General features: G+C 41.7%; 1 protein-coding gene across 2 annotated transcripts in view; it reads left to right on the top strand.

The window, feature by feature from the left end:
* LOC137415335 (V-type proton ATPase 116 kDa subunit a 4-like) overlaps nt 1-17,225 on the top strand; it is a 142,879-nt gene extending 125,654 nt beyond the window's left edge. For both annotated transcript variants that reach the window (XM_078780488.1, XM_078780487.1), the window contains exons 18-21: nt 4,682-4,819; nt 7,087-7,204; nt 14,777-14,948; nt 16,924-17,225. In XM_078780488.1, the coding sequence (XP_078636614.1) occupies nt 4,682-4,819; nt 7,087-7,204; nt 14,777-14,948; nt 16,924-17,029 (534 nt within the window). In that variant the 3' untranslated portion in view covers nt 17,030-17,225. The remainder of the gene's footprint in view (nt 1-4,681; nt 4,820-7,086; nt 7,205-14,776; nt 14,949-16,923) is intronic.
* Nucleotides 17,226-17,655: the final 430 nt, after the last annotated feature.

The following is a 17,655-nucleotide window of genomic DNA, read 5'->3' as shown; positions in this document are numbered from 1 at the left end:
TGGGATGGTTTGATCGCTTCAATAAGCGGTATGGTCTTCGCTACATCAAACTGTCGTGGAGCGTACTTCTGTTGATAGTCAGGTTCACTATGTTTTTTCGTTCAAAATTTTGGTAGATTAGCAAAACTATACATTTTTGGAATATTCAGAGCATGAGGAATCCAAAAATTAATGTTTACATTTGCGGAGACACCTTTGCGAAAATGACACTCAGGACAGTAATGAAGATCTGTAAAATCTTCTCACTCACTCACCGCAGGCAGGTAGGTGGTCTTTCTGTCTTCTACCGACTCCTCTCCGGCCTTGCACCCCCAGCTCTCTCTGTGCTCTGTCCCCCAAATATTCCTACAGGTCGCACAAGATCTGCCAGCAACCCTCTGATGGTTAAACTGCCGAAATCTCGGCTCTCTGCTCACCTTCACTCTTTCATTCCTCTTTTCTCCCGCCTCTGGAACAAACTCCCTCACTCCCTTCAATCCCACTCCTCCCTCCAGGTCTTTAAAACAGCTGTTCACCACCATCTCTTATCTTCCCCCATCCAAAACCTTGATCTTTTCTACCCCCGCTAATTCACCCCAGATCCACCTTGTTTGAAATTACAACTTCTTTCCTGGAAGTCCTGGCAGTGTCCATATGTTTTATACCTCTCCCACCGCCCCCTTCCCATGCCCCCCTCCCCAAAGCCCTCGCCCTCTCTCAGATCTCTCGATGTCTCCATGTCTCTCGGTCCCTGCTCTCAAATGTTGTGTTTGTGTCCTTCCCCCTCTCTCCCCATCTTGTCTACCGCTCCCGATGTTATATGTTTTATGTGTCGGTTTGTCTTTCTGTGTGATTAATGTTCGCTCTTTCACGAGCCTCGATCTTGTATACAAAAAAAAAAAAAAAAAAAAAAAAAGCATATTCCTGAACGGTATAGACCTCGTGCATCCTGTGTATAGGACTTGTAGTTCAATCTGATACTACCTATAACTTCCTATAACAACCTATAACTTCAAAGGACTTGCAATATCATGTATTATGTAATACAGTTATATCACAAATATAAAGACAATGGTTTTCAATTACCTTTGTTTGTTGCTTTTCTATAATCCTGAGCACTATTTTGAGGCCTTTATTGGATTCCTTGACCCAGAAAACATTTGCATATTTGTTGTTGTTAGCATATTTAATTAAGTCTCTAGGTTGACTAGAAGCCGAGATCGCACAAAATCTGTATTTTATGGCGGCCATTTTCAAAATTCAAAATGGCGGCCATGCAAGTGTCTGTGCAAATGCCAACATTGATTTTCAGATTCTCCATGCTCTGAAGATTCCAAAAATGTACAGGATTGCTAATCCCAAAATTTTGAAAGAAATTATATTTGTTAACATAGTGAACCTGACTATCTTCAACACTGTCCTGAGTGTCATTTTCGCAAAGGTGTCTACGCAAATGTAAACATTAATTTTTGGATTCCTCATGCTCTGAATATTCCAAAAATGTATAGTTTTGCTAATCTACCAAAATTTTGAACGAAATTATATTTGTTAACATAGTGAACCTGACTATGACCAAGAGGCTGCCAAAACGTTCCCTGCTCGATTTGCGCAGCTCAACCATGAGACGGGGCACCTGCCAGAGCAGTTGTTCAATGCTGACAAGGCTAGCATGTTTTGGAAAAAGATGCCAATACGAACTTTTATCTGAAAGAGCGATGGGGACAGCATTGGCGTTCAAGGCCCCAAAGGCAAAAAGACCTAAAACTGCAATGAACCTAAATATTTTGATATGTATATATATATATATATATATGTATATATATATATATATATTTGATTTTCTCCAATGTTCTACTAATGGACTAACAAATGGTTCCAGTCCTCACCCATTCTCTTCCCATGTCACTCATTACTTGGGACAAACTTCCCTCACCAATTCTGATATGGATATATACCGTAAACCTCAGCAGGCATAACAATATTGATTGTGATACAATGTTTCTGGCTCATTGAAGGAGATCTCTCAAAATACCAAAAAAAAGTGTCAGTTTCTTGGGAGATTCTGTTGTCAGCAACCGGTGTGACTCTTCAAGTAGTTTTGAGGATTAATTTTTTAATGCAGTGCCATGGAGTATAACTCTTCATTGTGAGCAGGGCTCCTTCATCCCATATTGTAGTCCAAAAGCTTTCGCTATTGGTTTCTCTCAGCAAAACGATGAGACATGGCCTGATTTTTCGCACTGTGGGTTGATGGATTTTTGGACTTCGGTTGCCTACTTTTAAGTCTCACACTTCTTGCTATAATCCACCGACTCATTGCTACTCTATGGTTGTATACACTCTTCAATCAACCCAATCCATGCCCATTGACTAATTTCTTGGCTTTGTACACTTGTGCTCTTTTGTTCCTGAACGTATCATTATAATCTTTTTCTGTTTAATCCCATGTCTGGTTTGAAAATTAAAAACTTGGCTTTTAAGATTAATGTGACATTTGCAATGGCATGTGCTTATGAAAAGGTTTTGAATTGTGGTGAATAAATAGGCTTAACCCAAGAGGTAACAAGACGGCATTCGGTGGAGTATGCCTCTGCCAGGATAAACAGAGCATAGCTCCGCCACTGATAGGCCGGATCTGGATCTGGATCTGGACCTGAACCAAAATCTAATCGGCTTGTCATTGTCACCACCTCAACTCCTCCAACAAGATTAGTCATAACCCATTCACAACTTTGAGATACAGTCGTGGCCAAAAGTATTGGTGTCCTTGCACTTTTTAAAGTTAATGCACCATTTCTTCCAAAAAAATGTTGAAATTAAAAAATATTTTTGGTATCCACATATGTATCTCTTTGGTTTGCAGTGGAACAAAACAAAAAAAGCTGATAAAATTACTAAATCTTAGCTTGCTGCACAAACAAATCCTAAAATGGCCCACACAATATTATTGGCACCTTATAGAAGTTGTTCGAAAATATTTCGAGGAGGTGATTCTCCTTTACTTTGGAATTGAACTCAACTATGGTGAGTTGCAGGTGCCTGCAATATAAAAATCACTCACTCAACCATTTTGAAGAGAGAAAAGGGGTCATTCTGATGTTTTGTGTCACTGTGTGTACCACAATGAGCATGGAGAAAAGAAAGAAAACCAGAGAATTGTCTGAGGAGGTCAGACACAAAATTGTAGCCAAGCATGGGCAATCTCAAAGCTACAAGTCCATCTCCGGAGACCTTTATGGTCCTGTGTCCACCGTACACAATGTTATCAGGAAGTTTTGGCCCATGGCACTGCAGCCAACCTCCCTGGATGTGGCCACAAGAGAAAACTTGATCGAAGATTGCACGAAGAATGGTTGTTCGAATCGTGGAGAAAGCACCTCGATCAACTGCCAAGCAGATTCAAGTTGACCTTCAGACACAAGGTATGACAGTTTGAACTTGCAACATCCGTGGCCATCTCAATGAAAGGGGGTTATATGGTAGGAGACCCAGGAGGACCCCACTGCTGAGAGAGCCCGACTGGAGTTTTCCAAAACTTACCTGAACAAGCCAAAATCCTCCTGGGAGAATGTCCTGTGGACAGATGACAAAATTAGAGCTTTTTGGTAAAGCACATCATCTCTATGTTTACAAAACTCAGCCTTCAAAGAAAATAACACCTTCCCTACAGTCAAACATGGAGGAGGTTCAGTGATGTTTTGGGGTTGCTTTGCTGACTCTGGCACTGGGCGTCTTGAATGTGTGCATGGCATCAAGAAATCAGGAGATTACCAAGGCATTTTGGAGCACAATGTTCAACCCAGTGTCAGAAAGCTGGGTCTCTGTCGAAGGTCATGGGTCTTGCAGCAGGACAATGACCCCAAACACACTTCAAAAAGCACCCAGGAATGGTTCAAGCCAAAACGCTGGACTGTTCTGAAGTGGCCAGCAATGAGTCCAGATCTAAATCCCATTGAACACCTGTGGGGAGATCTAAAAACAGCAGTTGGGAGAAGACACCCTTCAAATCTGGGAGAACTGGAGCAGTTTGCACAAGAAGAGTGGGCCAAACTGCCAGTAGAGAGGTGCAGGAAGCATTCATGGCTATAGGAAGCGCTTGACTGCAGTTATTTTGTCCAAAGGCCATGCTTCCAAATACTAAGTCTTGGGTGTCAATAATTCTGTCGATGCCATTTCTTTTTATTTTATGATTTAAAAGGATATATTAAGTTCTGAATCAAAAACAAAGGTTCTGTAATATTTACAGTGAAATAAAGAATTGTGGAGATCAAATACTTTTATCAATTTCAATTTTTAGAGAAAGTAATGTCTTTTGTTTTTTTTTCTTAAGATAACTTTTATTTTTCTAGAAAATTGTGAGTTATTTGAAAAAAGTGAAAGGGTGCCAATATTTTTGGCCACGACTGTATATCATTTTTGGCCCCATCTCTCAATGGTGAAGAATCACTTAAAAATTGTTTCCGCATCTTCTCCAAAATCGAATCCATTCATCTTGTCACACCCAACATCTCCCCCAAATTTCGGCTGAATCAATCCTAGTTTTTTGAGATATCCTGCGCACAGACAGCCAAACAGACAGGGGTGAAAATATAATCTTTAAAATTTGTTCATAATTTTTGGGTTTTTTTTAATACCGTGCATTTTGTACTGACCTTTTGTTTTACAAATCAAATTTGGAGCATCACAGTATTTGTCATTTCAGCTGGAAAGATCTTTGCTCAACGGCAACTCATCCAGTGATTTGGATCGTTCAACGGATGTGGATTCTGAAGGGAGTCATTGTACAGACACTCTTATGGGATCGCCTCGGACAAGCACTGAAGAGGGCAATGGTGAAGAGGTTTGTTTGGTTGGATGGGTGAGAATTTGTTTTTTCAGTTTTTGTTTCCCTGGGAAGAGAAGTATTTTATAACTGCTGAACAGATTTCCTGAACCATATGTCAACTTTTCACTTTCACAAACTTCAGGCTGACATTTATGGTGTGATTGGAATCTTCTTTTATTTTTTTTCTAACTTGTCCATTTCAAATTCTGGTTTGAAGTTTGGTATATCCCTGTTTAAATATTTTAAAGAAACACTTATTGCCATTGATTTGTAAAGTAATTGATGTATTGGTTCTTGTACACCTGTTGGAAGAAGGATGCTCTGTGATGTATATATTTATATATATATTTGTATACATAGTCGAGGCTCGTGGAAGAGCTAGCTCACTGAACGGATCAAATCGTACCATAAACAAGTCATTAATTGTGTGTCCTCAAATCAGAAGAACCTCAAACCACAGAACCCATCTGCAAGCTCTCGTCATTGGTGGCAATTGAAGATCCCATGGTGTTTTTCGTTAAGTAGGCGAGTTATCGCCGGCACCGTCAGCAAATTGCAAATTCCTGCACCTTCAGTGTCATGTCAGGCATGGCCTACCTGTTCGTGGAAGACTTAGGCCAAGTATTTCGCAGGGCCGATCCCACACGAAGGTGGGAATAATTTGGGCTATTAAATGTGTACTACATCTCAGAATTTAATCTCACGTGTTAATCAACCTGTTTGCATGCACCTGATTGTGTTAAAAAGAAAAAAAAAAAAGTTTATTGTAAAAGTTTTTTAAATTCTATTTTCAATGTAATGCGAATGTTCTGTTACAATAGTGTATGACCAGTAAAATTAGTTTTTGTAAGAGCCTTTGCTAAATTATCTTGTTTTAATTTACTTTTATTTTTGGGGTAATTTACATTTATATTGTTACGGATGCGGTTTAGATGTTATTTACCGAGCGGTGGTATTGCCGCGACCTAACAGTTCCCCCGATTCTTCCACCAACTCACCCGATTCACCCAGACGTTGACCAAATCGCGCTATGCCAAATCAATGATGGAAAGGACACGACGACTGGGAAAGAGGAAACGACGCAAGGGGTACAGTTCTCAAGACCTCCGGAGGAGGGTATAATTACAGTGGTGGAGAAAAGGGGGGTAGATTACACGGCAGAGTGAGGTAAAAGACACAGAAGAGATGGGCACTTAAATACAATCTTATCTATTCCTGGACAGACCACAGACAAACAGAACAAGGCTGACTTACACAGGGATTGATGGCAGGGAGGGACAGGTAGTTCGATGGCACAAGGTGCACCTTGGCTCGGGGACAGGATAAAGCACGGTCCAGTCCAGAAGATGCGGGGAGGCCTCACAGCGCTCGGAGGTGGTCTTGCTTGCTCCAAGCTCAGCGCGCATCTGACGTCACCTCCCTCTTCCTGCGCATGCTCAGCGGGGAGTGACACGCCCTCGGCTGGTTGGCTCCGCCCCACTGGGGCCGGTCCGCCGCTTCCATTGGGTTTGGGGGTTACCGGGCTCCGCCCTTGACGAGGAGCTGACAGGGAGCCCCTATTTGGTAACCCCGTCGAGCACATGTTCGATGGCGGCTCGTTGGGAAGGCCTGGTGCCCTCCCAACACCCCCTACCAACCAAGCCGGAGTGAGGACGCGCACTTCCCGTGCCCGCCGCTGCCGTTGCTGTTGTTGTTGTTGTTGTTGCTGAACCGTGAGGAAGAGCTGCGGGGAGGTATTGGGAGGTCCTAAACTTCCTAACGGTGCCATACAATCACATTCTGGTGCAACGAAGGGTCAGAATTAATGGAAACGAGTCCTTAACTGACATAGACTAAGAATAACTAGCAAGATGTCCTATAGTTGTCTTACATATGAGATGCGGTGAACCTGGGCACGACATTTAATGGGGGAAATAGGGGTAGGTCGGGTCTACAGAGTGTTGTTTACAGAAAATGGGACTAGGGAATGGGGGATTGGGGATAGTTGGGAAGTATTGAGGAAATAGGGGAATATTTACTAGCAGATATGGATGGATGCAAATCCCATATCCGCAACAATATATTCGATAATGGCTTCATCTTTACTTTACATCCTCAGAACCTCCTTTGCTGTTATCTTTCCTCTTTTATTTTTCTAACACCTTTAACATCTACTTCGTATATAGAGTTTCTGCCGGCTGTTTGATCAATGCAATACCACGCTACGTACGAGAGCAGTTTCTATCATGGTTTGAAATCTTAACCAATTTTGCTTCTCATGGGCTCCTCTTGTCTCCAATCAGTTTGACCTGGCTGATGTGTTTGTGAACCAAGCGATCCACACCATCGAGTACTGTCTGGGCTGCATCTCAAACACAGCTTCATACCTCCGTCTCTGGGCTCTGAGTCTCGCACATGCCCGTACGTTTCACATGTCAAGGGAAAGATCGATTTGAAGAAAAATCTTTGATGTTTATTTATTTTAAAGGCCTTTGATTAACAATGGCAGACTTTATGTAACCAACACCTGACTCACTGTCAACTCGAAATAGGACAGTCATAGTGTGTGAGATATCTTGTACATACACCAATTTTATTTTTTGCTCAATCGACTTTCTTAAATTGCACTTTTTATTTAGGAACAAAATTTCAAGGCAATTTGCAAATAATTAAGAAGATAACGTAAAATTTCAGAAAAGCAACTCGAAAAATGATGAAATTTTAATAACTCCAACTGATGAGATTGAGCAAATTTTAAGAGGCAGAGAATTCCGCAGTTGAGGAGCAAATCGGAATGAGGCTTGATTACCAAAATTGTTTGTCCTAGTTTGAAGCTTTGTTAGGAGATTCCAGTTGTTGTATCATAGCTGTTGATCAGAGATGTAAACAAGGAAGCAATTAGTTTGCTATCAGTGGTAGTATTTTGAAATCCATGGGTTGGTGTATCTGGAGCCTTATGTTGAAGTATTTTGAGGGTTTGAGTGTTCCAATGAAATTTAGACTGCAGGCTGTCGTACTCTGAGTACGCAGGTAAATCTTCTCACAGTGAGTTGCAGTAACCCAAGTGTGACATTTGAGATGTAAAACAAAGTTTCAGTTGTCATCAGTTTTAAGCACAGATCAATTTGGGGAAACATTGTGCAGATGGAAGAAATTTCGACATTTTATCGATGTGCGCAATAATGTTCATGTGTAGATTTGAAACGGTGGAAGATGGTGATCCCCAAGTTTCACGATGTGTGATTGAAGCTTTTTAATAACTAGTGTGCGTCCAATAATCAGCAAATCGGTCTTGGCAGCTCGGGGTTTGAAAGGGTTAATGGACATGTTTTAATTTCAGAGGGAAAGAGAGAAATTCAGAGTTTTGGGAAAATGCACTTCATGAGCTTCATTGAACAGGTAGATCTGGGTGGTATCAGCATAGAAATGAAAGATTATATTGAATTTCCATAAAACTGTACCAGGTAGATTCAGATGAGAAATCAAGTGGACAAAGAACTGAATAACTGAAAAGTGGAATAAATAAATAAATCTCCAGGTCACCTGATTTGGTAAAAGCTGCCCGTTCAATTCAGCTACATCACCGGTCCCAATTTAAAGGCCATTTAATCCCTCAGGTGAAATATTAATTTTGTCCTGATGGACATTGTTATAGTATATTGGTCCATTAACATTTTCGACAGACAACAAATATTACTTGTGTCGTGCTATTACTCATCAGTGTGATGTTTGACACGAAATCCTAATTGACATTCAGATTCTCTATATTGTCGCAGAAACGTAATTACCTCCGCTACCAAATCTCGGCAGAGGTCATGTTTTCACCCCGTCTGTCTATGAACAGGATATCTCATAAGTTGCGGAAGGGTTTGGACGATATTTGGTGAACTGGTTGGGTGTGCGACAAGGACGAAATAATTAGATTTTGGAGAAGATCCGAATGTGGATCATCAACTATAAATTTTAGGTGATTCTTCACTATTAAGACATGGGGCCAAAAACGATATCTAGCATAAAATTTTTTTTTTAAACCACCTTTAGAGGCCATTTTTCCCCGCAAAGCGGGGGTTGGCCTTTTTCGGGAACCGTGGTTGTTGTTGTTTTTCGGTCCCCTATTTGAAGCAATGTTTTACGGCCGGATGCCCTTCCTGACGCCAACCCTTTTTGCCGCCTTTAACGACAAACAGGGAATTACCAGTGAACTGGTACTCAATTAGCCGACCTCGGAAGGATGACAGGCTGAGTCAACCCCCCTGGCGTTAATTCAGCGATCGACCGGGATTCGAACCCAGGATCCTTGGATCCTAAGCCGGCACCCTAGCCGCTAGCCCAACACCAGGGATTTCTAGCATGATATTTCAAAAAGTTGTGGACGGATTACGACAAGCCTTGGTGGATGAGCTGGGTAGGTGAGAACTGACGGTCAGCAGATCCGGCCTATTGGTGGGATACAAAACGTAAACTGTTCAGCTTGGCAGGGTTATGCACTCTACGGAGTGCCATTTCTCATTTTGAATATAAATATTAATGGTAAGTAATGGCCATTAATTGACATAATGGCATGTAGTTGTAATTAATGAATTACTTTGAGAAGCCATTCACTGTGTATGATTATGTGTTTTAATAATTAGATTGCATCTTCGTCTTGATGATGATATTTATTTCTTTATGGTAATAAATTGTTGCAGTTACAATTAAGAAATTTCTCATTAACCCATGCCTGTTTCATTATATCATATAAATCGATATACTGACTTGGTCACGAATCACCACTGACTAGCCATCCCGTATTTTATGGCATTATCCCATTTTATACCGGTGTCTTGCACCCCATTTCATTCTCGTCCTGGATGCCATTTGTCCCGTTTTCTCAGTATGGTAGCCGATTTATATTCTGGTACCAATTACAATGATGCAGCTGGCCTGTATGTCATGTCCTCCCTGGACATGGCCGCAAGAGAAACCTTGACTTACTCCAGAAACAATCTCAGGCATATTCAAATACTTAAAACCTCGAGCTTCAAGGGACTTTGCCGCATGACCCCTTCACTCAGAAAACAGCAGCCCCATTGACCTCTGAGTGCCCCTTCTTTTTATTATGTTTTTTTTCATGAGTGGGTCACCATGCCATCATACATTCGACAAACGGCACTTTAGCGCTGCCTCCTCCCATTTGTAGCGACAAAGCATTTAATGGCCAAATGGCTTATCATTGCCGAGGCTATAAAATAGTGGTCAATCCATGAACACCTTTATATCCTACTTGGTATCAACAACATGACAGAAACACAAGGATTGGCCTTGTTTCTCACTAACCATGGCACTGATTAGCCAATTACTTGTTGATGCATCATTAATACTGAACCGAACGCAAGTTATGTTGATATATGAAAGACCAAACACTGCATTTGAATAACAAGGGAGGTACCCGTGCTACGCACGGGTGGGAGGCCAGAAGCAAACGGTCAATGCAGAAACGGCGAATGCTAAAGCATGAAACCAATAAATTCCACATTCCTGTAACACCTTCAGTCACACGTCAGACATGGACAGCAAGTTCGTGAAGGACTTCCATGAAAAACGTACCCGTTCACAAACAAACGGGTACGTTCACATATAGAAACATCTATCGTGGGACCGTGGCGAATCTGCATATGGCGATCCGCGAATTTCACGTTTAGAAAGTAGAAACCACCACGGCATTCTGTCATTTACCTGAACTCGATATCTCTTTTTTCATTCCAAACAGCACAACACCAATCACAAATTAAATAACATTAATATAAAAAATAAACTTTTAACAACATTCGTGACATAAACAAATATTTAAATCCTGATGTGAAGTTCCGTACTGTTGGGTGAATACAATTACGAATTCAAAATCGTTATTGTATTCACTCAATTCCAATCATCAATTGATACTTTAACAAAACGATTAACACGATTAACGTTTAACGATTAAACATTACGATTGAATGACAGTTGTATTGGGATATTATCAAACCCGCGCATTGCCGTCATCTGTCCACTTCCGGATTCGCTGCAGGTTCGTAATTCTCATCAAAATCTAAACAGTATTTGTAGAATTTCAACAAAAGACACATCACTGTTCATATCGGTAAATATTATTCCATCGTGTTTGGAAAAATTGGAAAACTTGGAAAAACTATATAGCCTATTTTACTCCAGGGGGTCCCATGATTACCTACCCAAAATATCGTTGCGATCGGTTCAGCCGTTTTTGCGGTACCTGCGAACGAACGGACGGACATACATTTGGTGAATTATAGTAAGATAGTCATCAGGAGGAACCTGGATAGGATGTGGGTTTCAGCTGCTACTCCTCCACCATCAAACCAATCCAGCACGACCAAATGAGCCTTACAATCTTTTTTCTAAGAATTTGCTTCTTTATAGACAGAAAAAAAAATAGAAATTAAGAATAAAGAGATGACAACCTGCAAAGTTGGTGTACTTCTGGCTTGATAGCAATCTGCAAAATATAGAACTGCTCACTGCTATCTGTCCACAGCGTTAGTCAGCCTGAAGGCTTCAGAAGGAAGTTTGTAGATTTGTAGATCACGAGCGAAATGGTGTTGGGGATGTCAGGTTTTTTTCTCTGTATTTCCAAATCGTTAGTTAGAGTATAACTTGGTTTGATTTGTAGGTTAGCAGTGGTACTGTCGTGGCCAAAATAATTGGCACCCTCACACTTTTTAGCCGCGTCGCAGACGCTGGTCATAGAGTGCCCTCTGCTGTTGTTGTTGTTCTTCTTCTTCTTGTTCTTCTTGTTCTTGCAGAGAAGACAAAACCTCAAAGCTCCACCCATTCTGGGAACCATAGCTCCACCCATTTTGGGAGAGGCTTCATATAAACAAATATCCACCATTTTATTAACTCGCATAGCTTTGAGGCCTGTTTTGTAGGCCCGTGGTGTCTTCCTCTCTCACACAGTTTTATTTCAAATCAAATTCGATATATCATTTCATTTTTCACAGTCGCTAACATAGTTTTAGACTCGGTTGAAAAAAAACGGGAAGAAAATCCGATGAAAGTTGCCCTTTATAGAACGAAATGAATTCTCAAAGGCCTGTAACTTCAAGTCCATTGAGATATATATTTTTTAAATCGCGGCATGGTCAGTCATACACCGCCCGAAATAACAGACGGGAAAATGCCGAGATATATTAAAAATTCGTCCATTTGATGACAACCGTCACGATGAAATATTTAATTTATACGTCACAATAATGTGGAGAGAGGAGCATAGCTTCGTTCATGTGTCGCCACACACGGGAAATTGCCGAGATATATTTTTTTTAAATCGCGGCATGGTCAGTCATACACCGCCTGAAATAACAAACGGGAAAATGCCGAGATATATTAAAAATTCGTCGCCACACACGGGAAATTGCCGAGATATATTTTCACTTTGCACAAAAATAACATCAAGTAATCGAATCAATAGGAATGTCCTGTGCCTATAACATCGACGTTATAGGCACAGCTGCATCTAGGCATTGTGTAACATCGACGCGGCTTTTGTTTTAATTAAAACTTTTTGTACTTGTTTTCCAAATAATGCACCATTTCTTCCAGAAAATTGTTGAAATTTAAAAATATGTTGGTATCCACATATGTATTTCTTTGGTTTGAGTGGAACAAAACAAAAAAATCCGAAAATGTTACTAAATCTTAGCTTATTCCACACACAAATATTAAAATGGCCCGGACAATATTATTGGCACCTTTTAGAAGTTGTTAGAAATAATTAGATTTCCAGCAGGTGATTCTCCTTTACTTTGGAATTGAACTCACCTGTGGTGAGTTGCAGGTGCCTGCAATATAAAAATCACTCATTCAACCAGTTTGAAGAGAGAAAAGGAGTCATTCTGCTGTTTTGTGTCACTGTGTGTACCACAATGAGCATGGAGAAAAGAAAGAAAACCAGATAACAAGATTGTAGACAAGCATGGACAATCTCAAGGCTACAAGTCCATCTCCAGAGACTTTGATGTTCCTGTGTCCACCGTACACAATGTTATCAGGACGTTTAAGGCCCATGACATTGTAGCCAACCTCCCTGGATGTGGCCGCAAGAGAAAACTTGATCAAAGATTGCAGCGAAGCATTGTTCGAATGGTGGAGAAAGCACCTCGATCAACTTCCAAACGGATTCAAGCTGACATTCCGACACAAGGTACGACAGTTTCAACTCACACCATCCGTCGCCAACTCAATGGAAGGGGGTTCTATGGTAGGAGACCCAGGAGGACCCCACTGCTAAGAAAGCCCGACTAGAGTTTGCCAAAACACACCTGAACAAGCCGAAATCCTTCTGGGGGAATGTCCTGGACAGATGAGACCAAATTAGAGCCTTTTGGTAAAGCACATCATCTCTATGTTTACAGAAAACAAAATCAAGCCTTCAAAGAAAAGAACACCTTCCCTACAGTCAAACATGGAGGAGGTTCAGTGATGTTTTGGGGTTGCTGTGCTGCCTCAAAAACTGGGTGTCTTGAATGTGTGCATGGCATCATGAAATCAGAAGATTACCAAGGCATTTTGGAGCTACAAACAAGGCAGTCCAACCTAGTGTCAGAAAGCTGGGTCTCCGTCGAAGTTCATGGGTCTTGCAGCAGGAGAATGGTTCAACACAAAACGCTGGACTGTTCTGAAGTGGCCACCAATGAATCTAGATCTAATTCCCATTGAACACCTGTAGGGAGATCTGAAAACAGCAGTTGGGAGAAGGTACCCTTCAAATCTGGGAGAATTGGAGCAGTTTTCACAAGAAGAGTGGGCCAAACTGCCAGTAGAGAGGTGTAGGAAGCTCATTCATGGCTACAGGATGTGCTTGACTACAGTTATTTTGCGCAAAGGCTGTGCTACTAAATATTAAGTCTGGGGGTGTCAATAATTTTGTCAATGCCATTTCTTTTTATTTTCTGATTTCAAAGGATATATTAAGTTCTGAATCAAAAACAAAGGTTCTGTAATATTAACAGTGAAATAAAGAATTGTGGAGACCAAATACTCTCGTCAATTTCAAATTATCTTTCGAGAAAATTGTAAGTTATTTGAAAAAAGTGCAAGGGTTCCAATATTTTTGCCACGACTGTATATCGACATGGGTAATGAACATAGAGCAGCAACGAAGGCTGGAAAGGGTGGAAATGCGAATGGTTCGGTGGATGTGCGGAGTATCGTTGAGAGAGAGGAAGACAAATGATGAATTGCAAAAGATGATGGGAATAGAGCCTGTGATTGATGCTGTGAAGAGGAACAGGTTGAGATGGTTTGGTCATGTGTTGAGGAAGGATGAAAGTGACTGGTTGAGAAGAGTGATGGAAATGAATGTAGAAGGAAGTAGAGGACAGGGAAGACCGAGAAAGACTTGGCTAAAGATGGTGGAAGAATAAATGCGGGCAAGGGGGTTAGCAATGTGAGATGCAGAAAATAGGGCAAAATGGAGAAGATTGTCATGGGGACCGCAAGGCTAACCCCCGCTCTAGCAGGGAAAATGGCCTTAAAATGCATGTTGTTGTTGTTGTATATCGACATGATACCAACTTGTGATTGGTTCATTTGCTGCAACGTATCACTGAGTGATTGGCTAATATATGACAAATATATGGTGGGGGTCTCGAATGGTAATAATGAAAACTTTTGGAAGTAGATTAGTGTACCTGAAAACAATGTTTAATGATGTGGAAAGAGTTTGATGAAGTTTGTGCTATGACTAATGAAGCTTGGAAATTTGTAGTTTGTGATTGTGACAGCACTTTGAAGTGGTAGGAAAATATATCCACTTGTGCACAACTGTGGTGATGTGGTTGAAATGAATATTTTCCCGCTGTTTCTTTTGATCTCTGTGTGCAAACAATCCATGAACATCTGTCAGCAGATCTTAACACATTTATTTCTGTCTGGCACGTTCCTTTGCACGGCAAGATGTCTATTTGGTAGTTGTGTGGCCTGCATGTCTCGCAGAGCTTTCTGAGGTTCTCTGGCGGATGGTCTTGCATGGAGCGTTGAGTTTGGTAGGACCAGCCGGGCCTGTTGGAATCTCCATCCTTTTTGCAATCTTTTCTGGCCTCACCGTGACCATCCTGCTTGCAATGGAGACCTTGTCTGCCTTCCTGCATTCCCTCAGGTTGCACTGGTGAGGATTGCAGTTGAGGCTGAGAAAAGCTGTCAAATACAACCTTTGGGTGTAGAAATGGAATTTTAGTTGCTAAAACCAGTCCTGGTGTGACAGCCGAGCTTTATGTACAGGATTGTAAAAACATTGTTCTTGTGCGGAAGGGATCTCTAATTTGTTTAAGACGGTGGTTCTTAACCTTTTTTGGTGCCCGCACCCATTTGGTTCTCAGAATATGTTCTCGCACCCATTGTCAAAAAGCAATGACCTGAACATGTCTTAGAATTAAAGATTTGGAATGAGATTCTTCGCATTCCTTTATGAACCGGCTGGCATGTTTCGCATCCCCAGTTATGACGTTTCGTACCCCCAGGGGGTGTGTGCACCCAGGCTAAGAACCACTGATGTAAGGCCTTAGGCCGTAAGTTCACGTTTAGTTTAAGAACTAATCTTGTACTGTATTGGGTGTTTCTATAAGGTAAGGAGTCGATGTAAAATGTTACCTATGAGGTGGATGGGGGGTTGTGCTTTTTAAAGATGGCTAGGTTAAGGTGTCGTCCCGTATTCTCTTCTGTGCACTTAGGCAGTGCAGAGGAGAATGTGTCATGACCCCTCCTCCTCTTCATCCTCCTCTACACCCATAAACAAAGGAAGAAAACTGTCTTCCCAGCAGCTGTCTGTCATCATAGACCTGTGAGGAAAAGCTTTAGTTCAGCCATCTTTTAGCTATAGGCCCGAGGCAGTAGCTATCGGGGGTGGTTGTATTCTGTTATGTGATAGTTGGTGTTGTGAGTCGGATTCAAACCTGATCTCTCCAATGATTAAATTCGAAAAATATACACCTGTGCCCAATTGGTTTATTTTATATTTAAAGTTTTCTTTGTGCAATGTGGATGAGCAGACCACATTATGTCTGGAGTATGAGGTCGAGGGGTTAGTACTGAGGAGCTTTGGATAGGAACCTCCCAGTACCACTCGGGGAAGGCCCACCTCCACGGGCTTATCGACCATGGTATAGGGGGTGGGGAGGCGCTATATTTCTCTGGTCCATTATGACGATGGCCGAGATGAAGGAAATGACGATGTATAACTAACGATGGAATAAAAGTCAACATGGAAGTGATCATTATTCTCAGAGAAGAGGTAGATACCTGTGGCTCAGAGGATGTGTGAGAGACGGCCTCGGGGGGCATGTAATACCGAGGTTGGTATCGGACCAGGGGGAGACAGTCCTATCATGAAGAAGGACACCCCCCCCCCCCAATCCTCATTCCTAGTAAATATTAATGGGTCAGGAAGCTTGGAGACTTTGACACAAGTTGAATGTGTGGCCCAGTTTAATAATTGGGCTGAGCTGGACTGCACAGGAAATCTGGTGGCAACTCTTTGGGAACAAGGAACAAGCTCCGGAATTAAACGTGCTCCCGAAAGGTCTGATCACAAGTACTTGGATTTTCCCTCCCTTTGATCCATCGGTTTGGCGGAGTGATGCGGAGTGATGCGGAGTGATGCGGAGTGATGCGGAGTGATGCGGAGTGATGCGGAGCGATGCGCTCCAGACTCGGTTCTAACACCAAAACATATAATCTGTCCTTGAACATCAAGCAGGCATAGGCATAGGAAAGTCTGGTTTTGGAGAAATTCATGGCTGCTCATTCCGATCAGGATCTAATGGTGCTGATGCAACTCCAGTGCCCGGTGACCATCCAAATCGTTGCTGAGTGTGCAGCTGGGTGCAGCGTTTTGCGGAAGCATGGCCATGTGACAGTGGTTGAGTGCTATGGTCTGCCTCGTTTGGAGGATTAAGGGATCCTACTTTACTTGGGAGGTTTTGTCGTTAAACAAACGTGTTGTTTCCATATTAGCAGAGCAAACCCTTTGTACACATCGAACTTTTAATTTAACTTGTCAATCATGCCGAAATACCCTGTTCATGCTTGTATGTCACAATTCATTTGTTGTAATTTAGGATTTATTTGTGTCTCCACCAAATTAGGGTCGAATTTCAAAACAAGTTCTACAAAGGCAGTGGTTACAAGTTCTCCCCATTCTCGTTTGAAGCCATTTTGAGTACGCTGTCGGACGACTGCGGTAAAGGATGAGACTTTAAACTATGTATGGCTTACTTTTTCCTTTATTTAGTATTTGATCTTCTCGACAATTTCTTTCTGTTCTGAAGTCCCTCTTTCTCTTACTTTGGCTGTCGTTGTCAGCCATGTGATGTGCCACCTCAAATGATCTGCTCACCTCAATGAATGCCCAACTGAAAGTTGAAATAAAGACTATTTGCAACAATGTGAAGTTTATTTTTTTTATTTTTTTTATTCCTGGCTTGTGAATATTTTTCTTTTTGAAACCAAATATTTTTTCAATTATTCTCTTCAATTGAAATATTTCAATAATGCTTAAACATTGTTCTACCAAAATACTTAGGGTATCTGTCCACCTGGCTGATAAATGCACTGATCATTGACTACCTTCTACTCGTGAGTAACCCTTCATATTGTTACGGTTTTGGAATAAAGGATAATCCCCCTCGTAGGTAGACGCACCACAACATGAAGCCTCGTGATAGTTCAGTTATTTCTTAGTGAATGTAAGCGTAGTCCTTTCCTGTGTTAGTTTTGCGTTGAGCAGGCCCGTGAGTAGGGCGGTCTTCTGGGCTGGAAATGCCACGTGGTAGGCCTTCAACAAGTCTGGCAAGGCCGAAGGGAGGCGCTGCAGGGGG

The sequence above is a fragment of the Myxine glutinosa genome, chromosome 6 (genome assembly GCF_964187855.1).
Source record: "Myxine glutinosa chromosome 6, kmMyxGlut1.1, whole genome shotgun sequence".
NCBI classification, from domain to species: domain Eukaryota; kingdom Metazoa; phylum Chordata; class Myxini; order Myxiniformes; family Myxinidae; genus Myxine; species Myxine glutinosa.
This window is presented reverse-complemented; position numbering and strand designations above follow the sequence as displayed.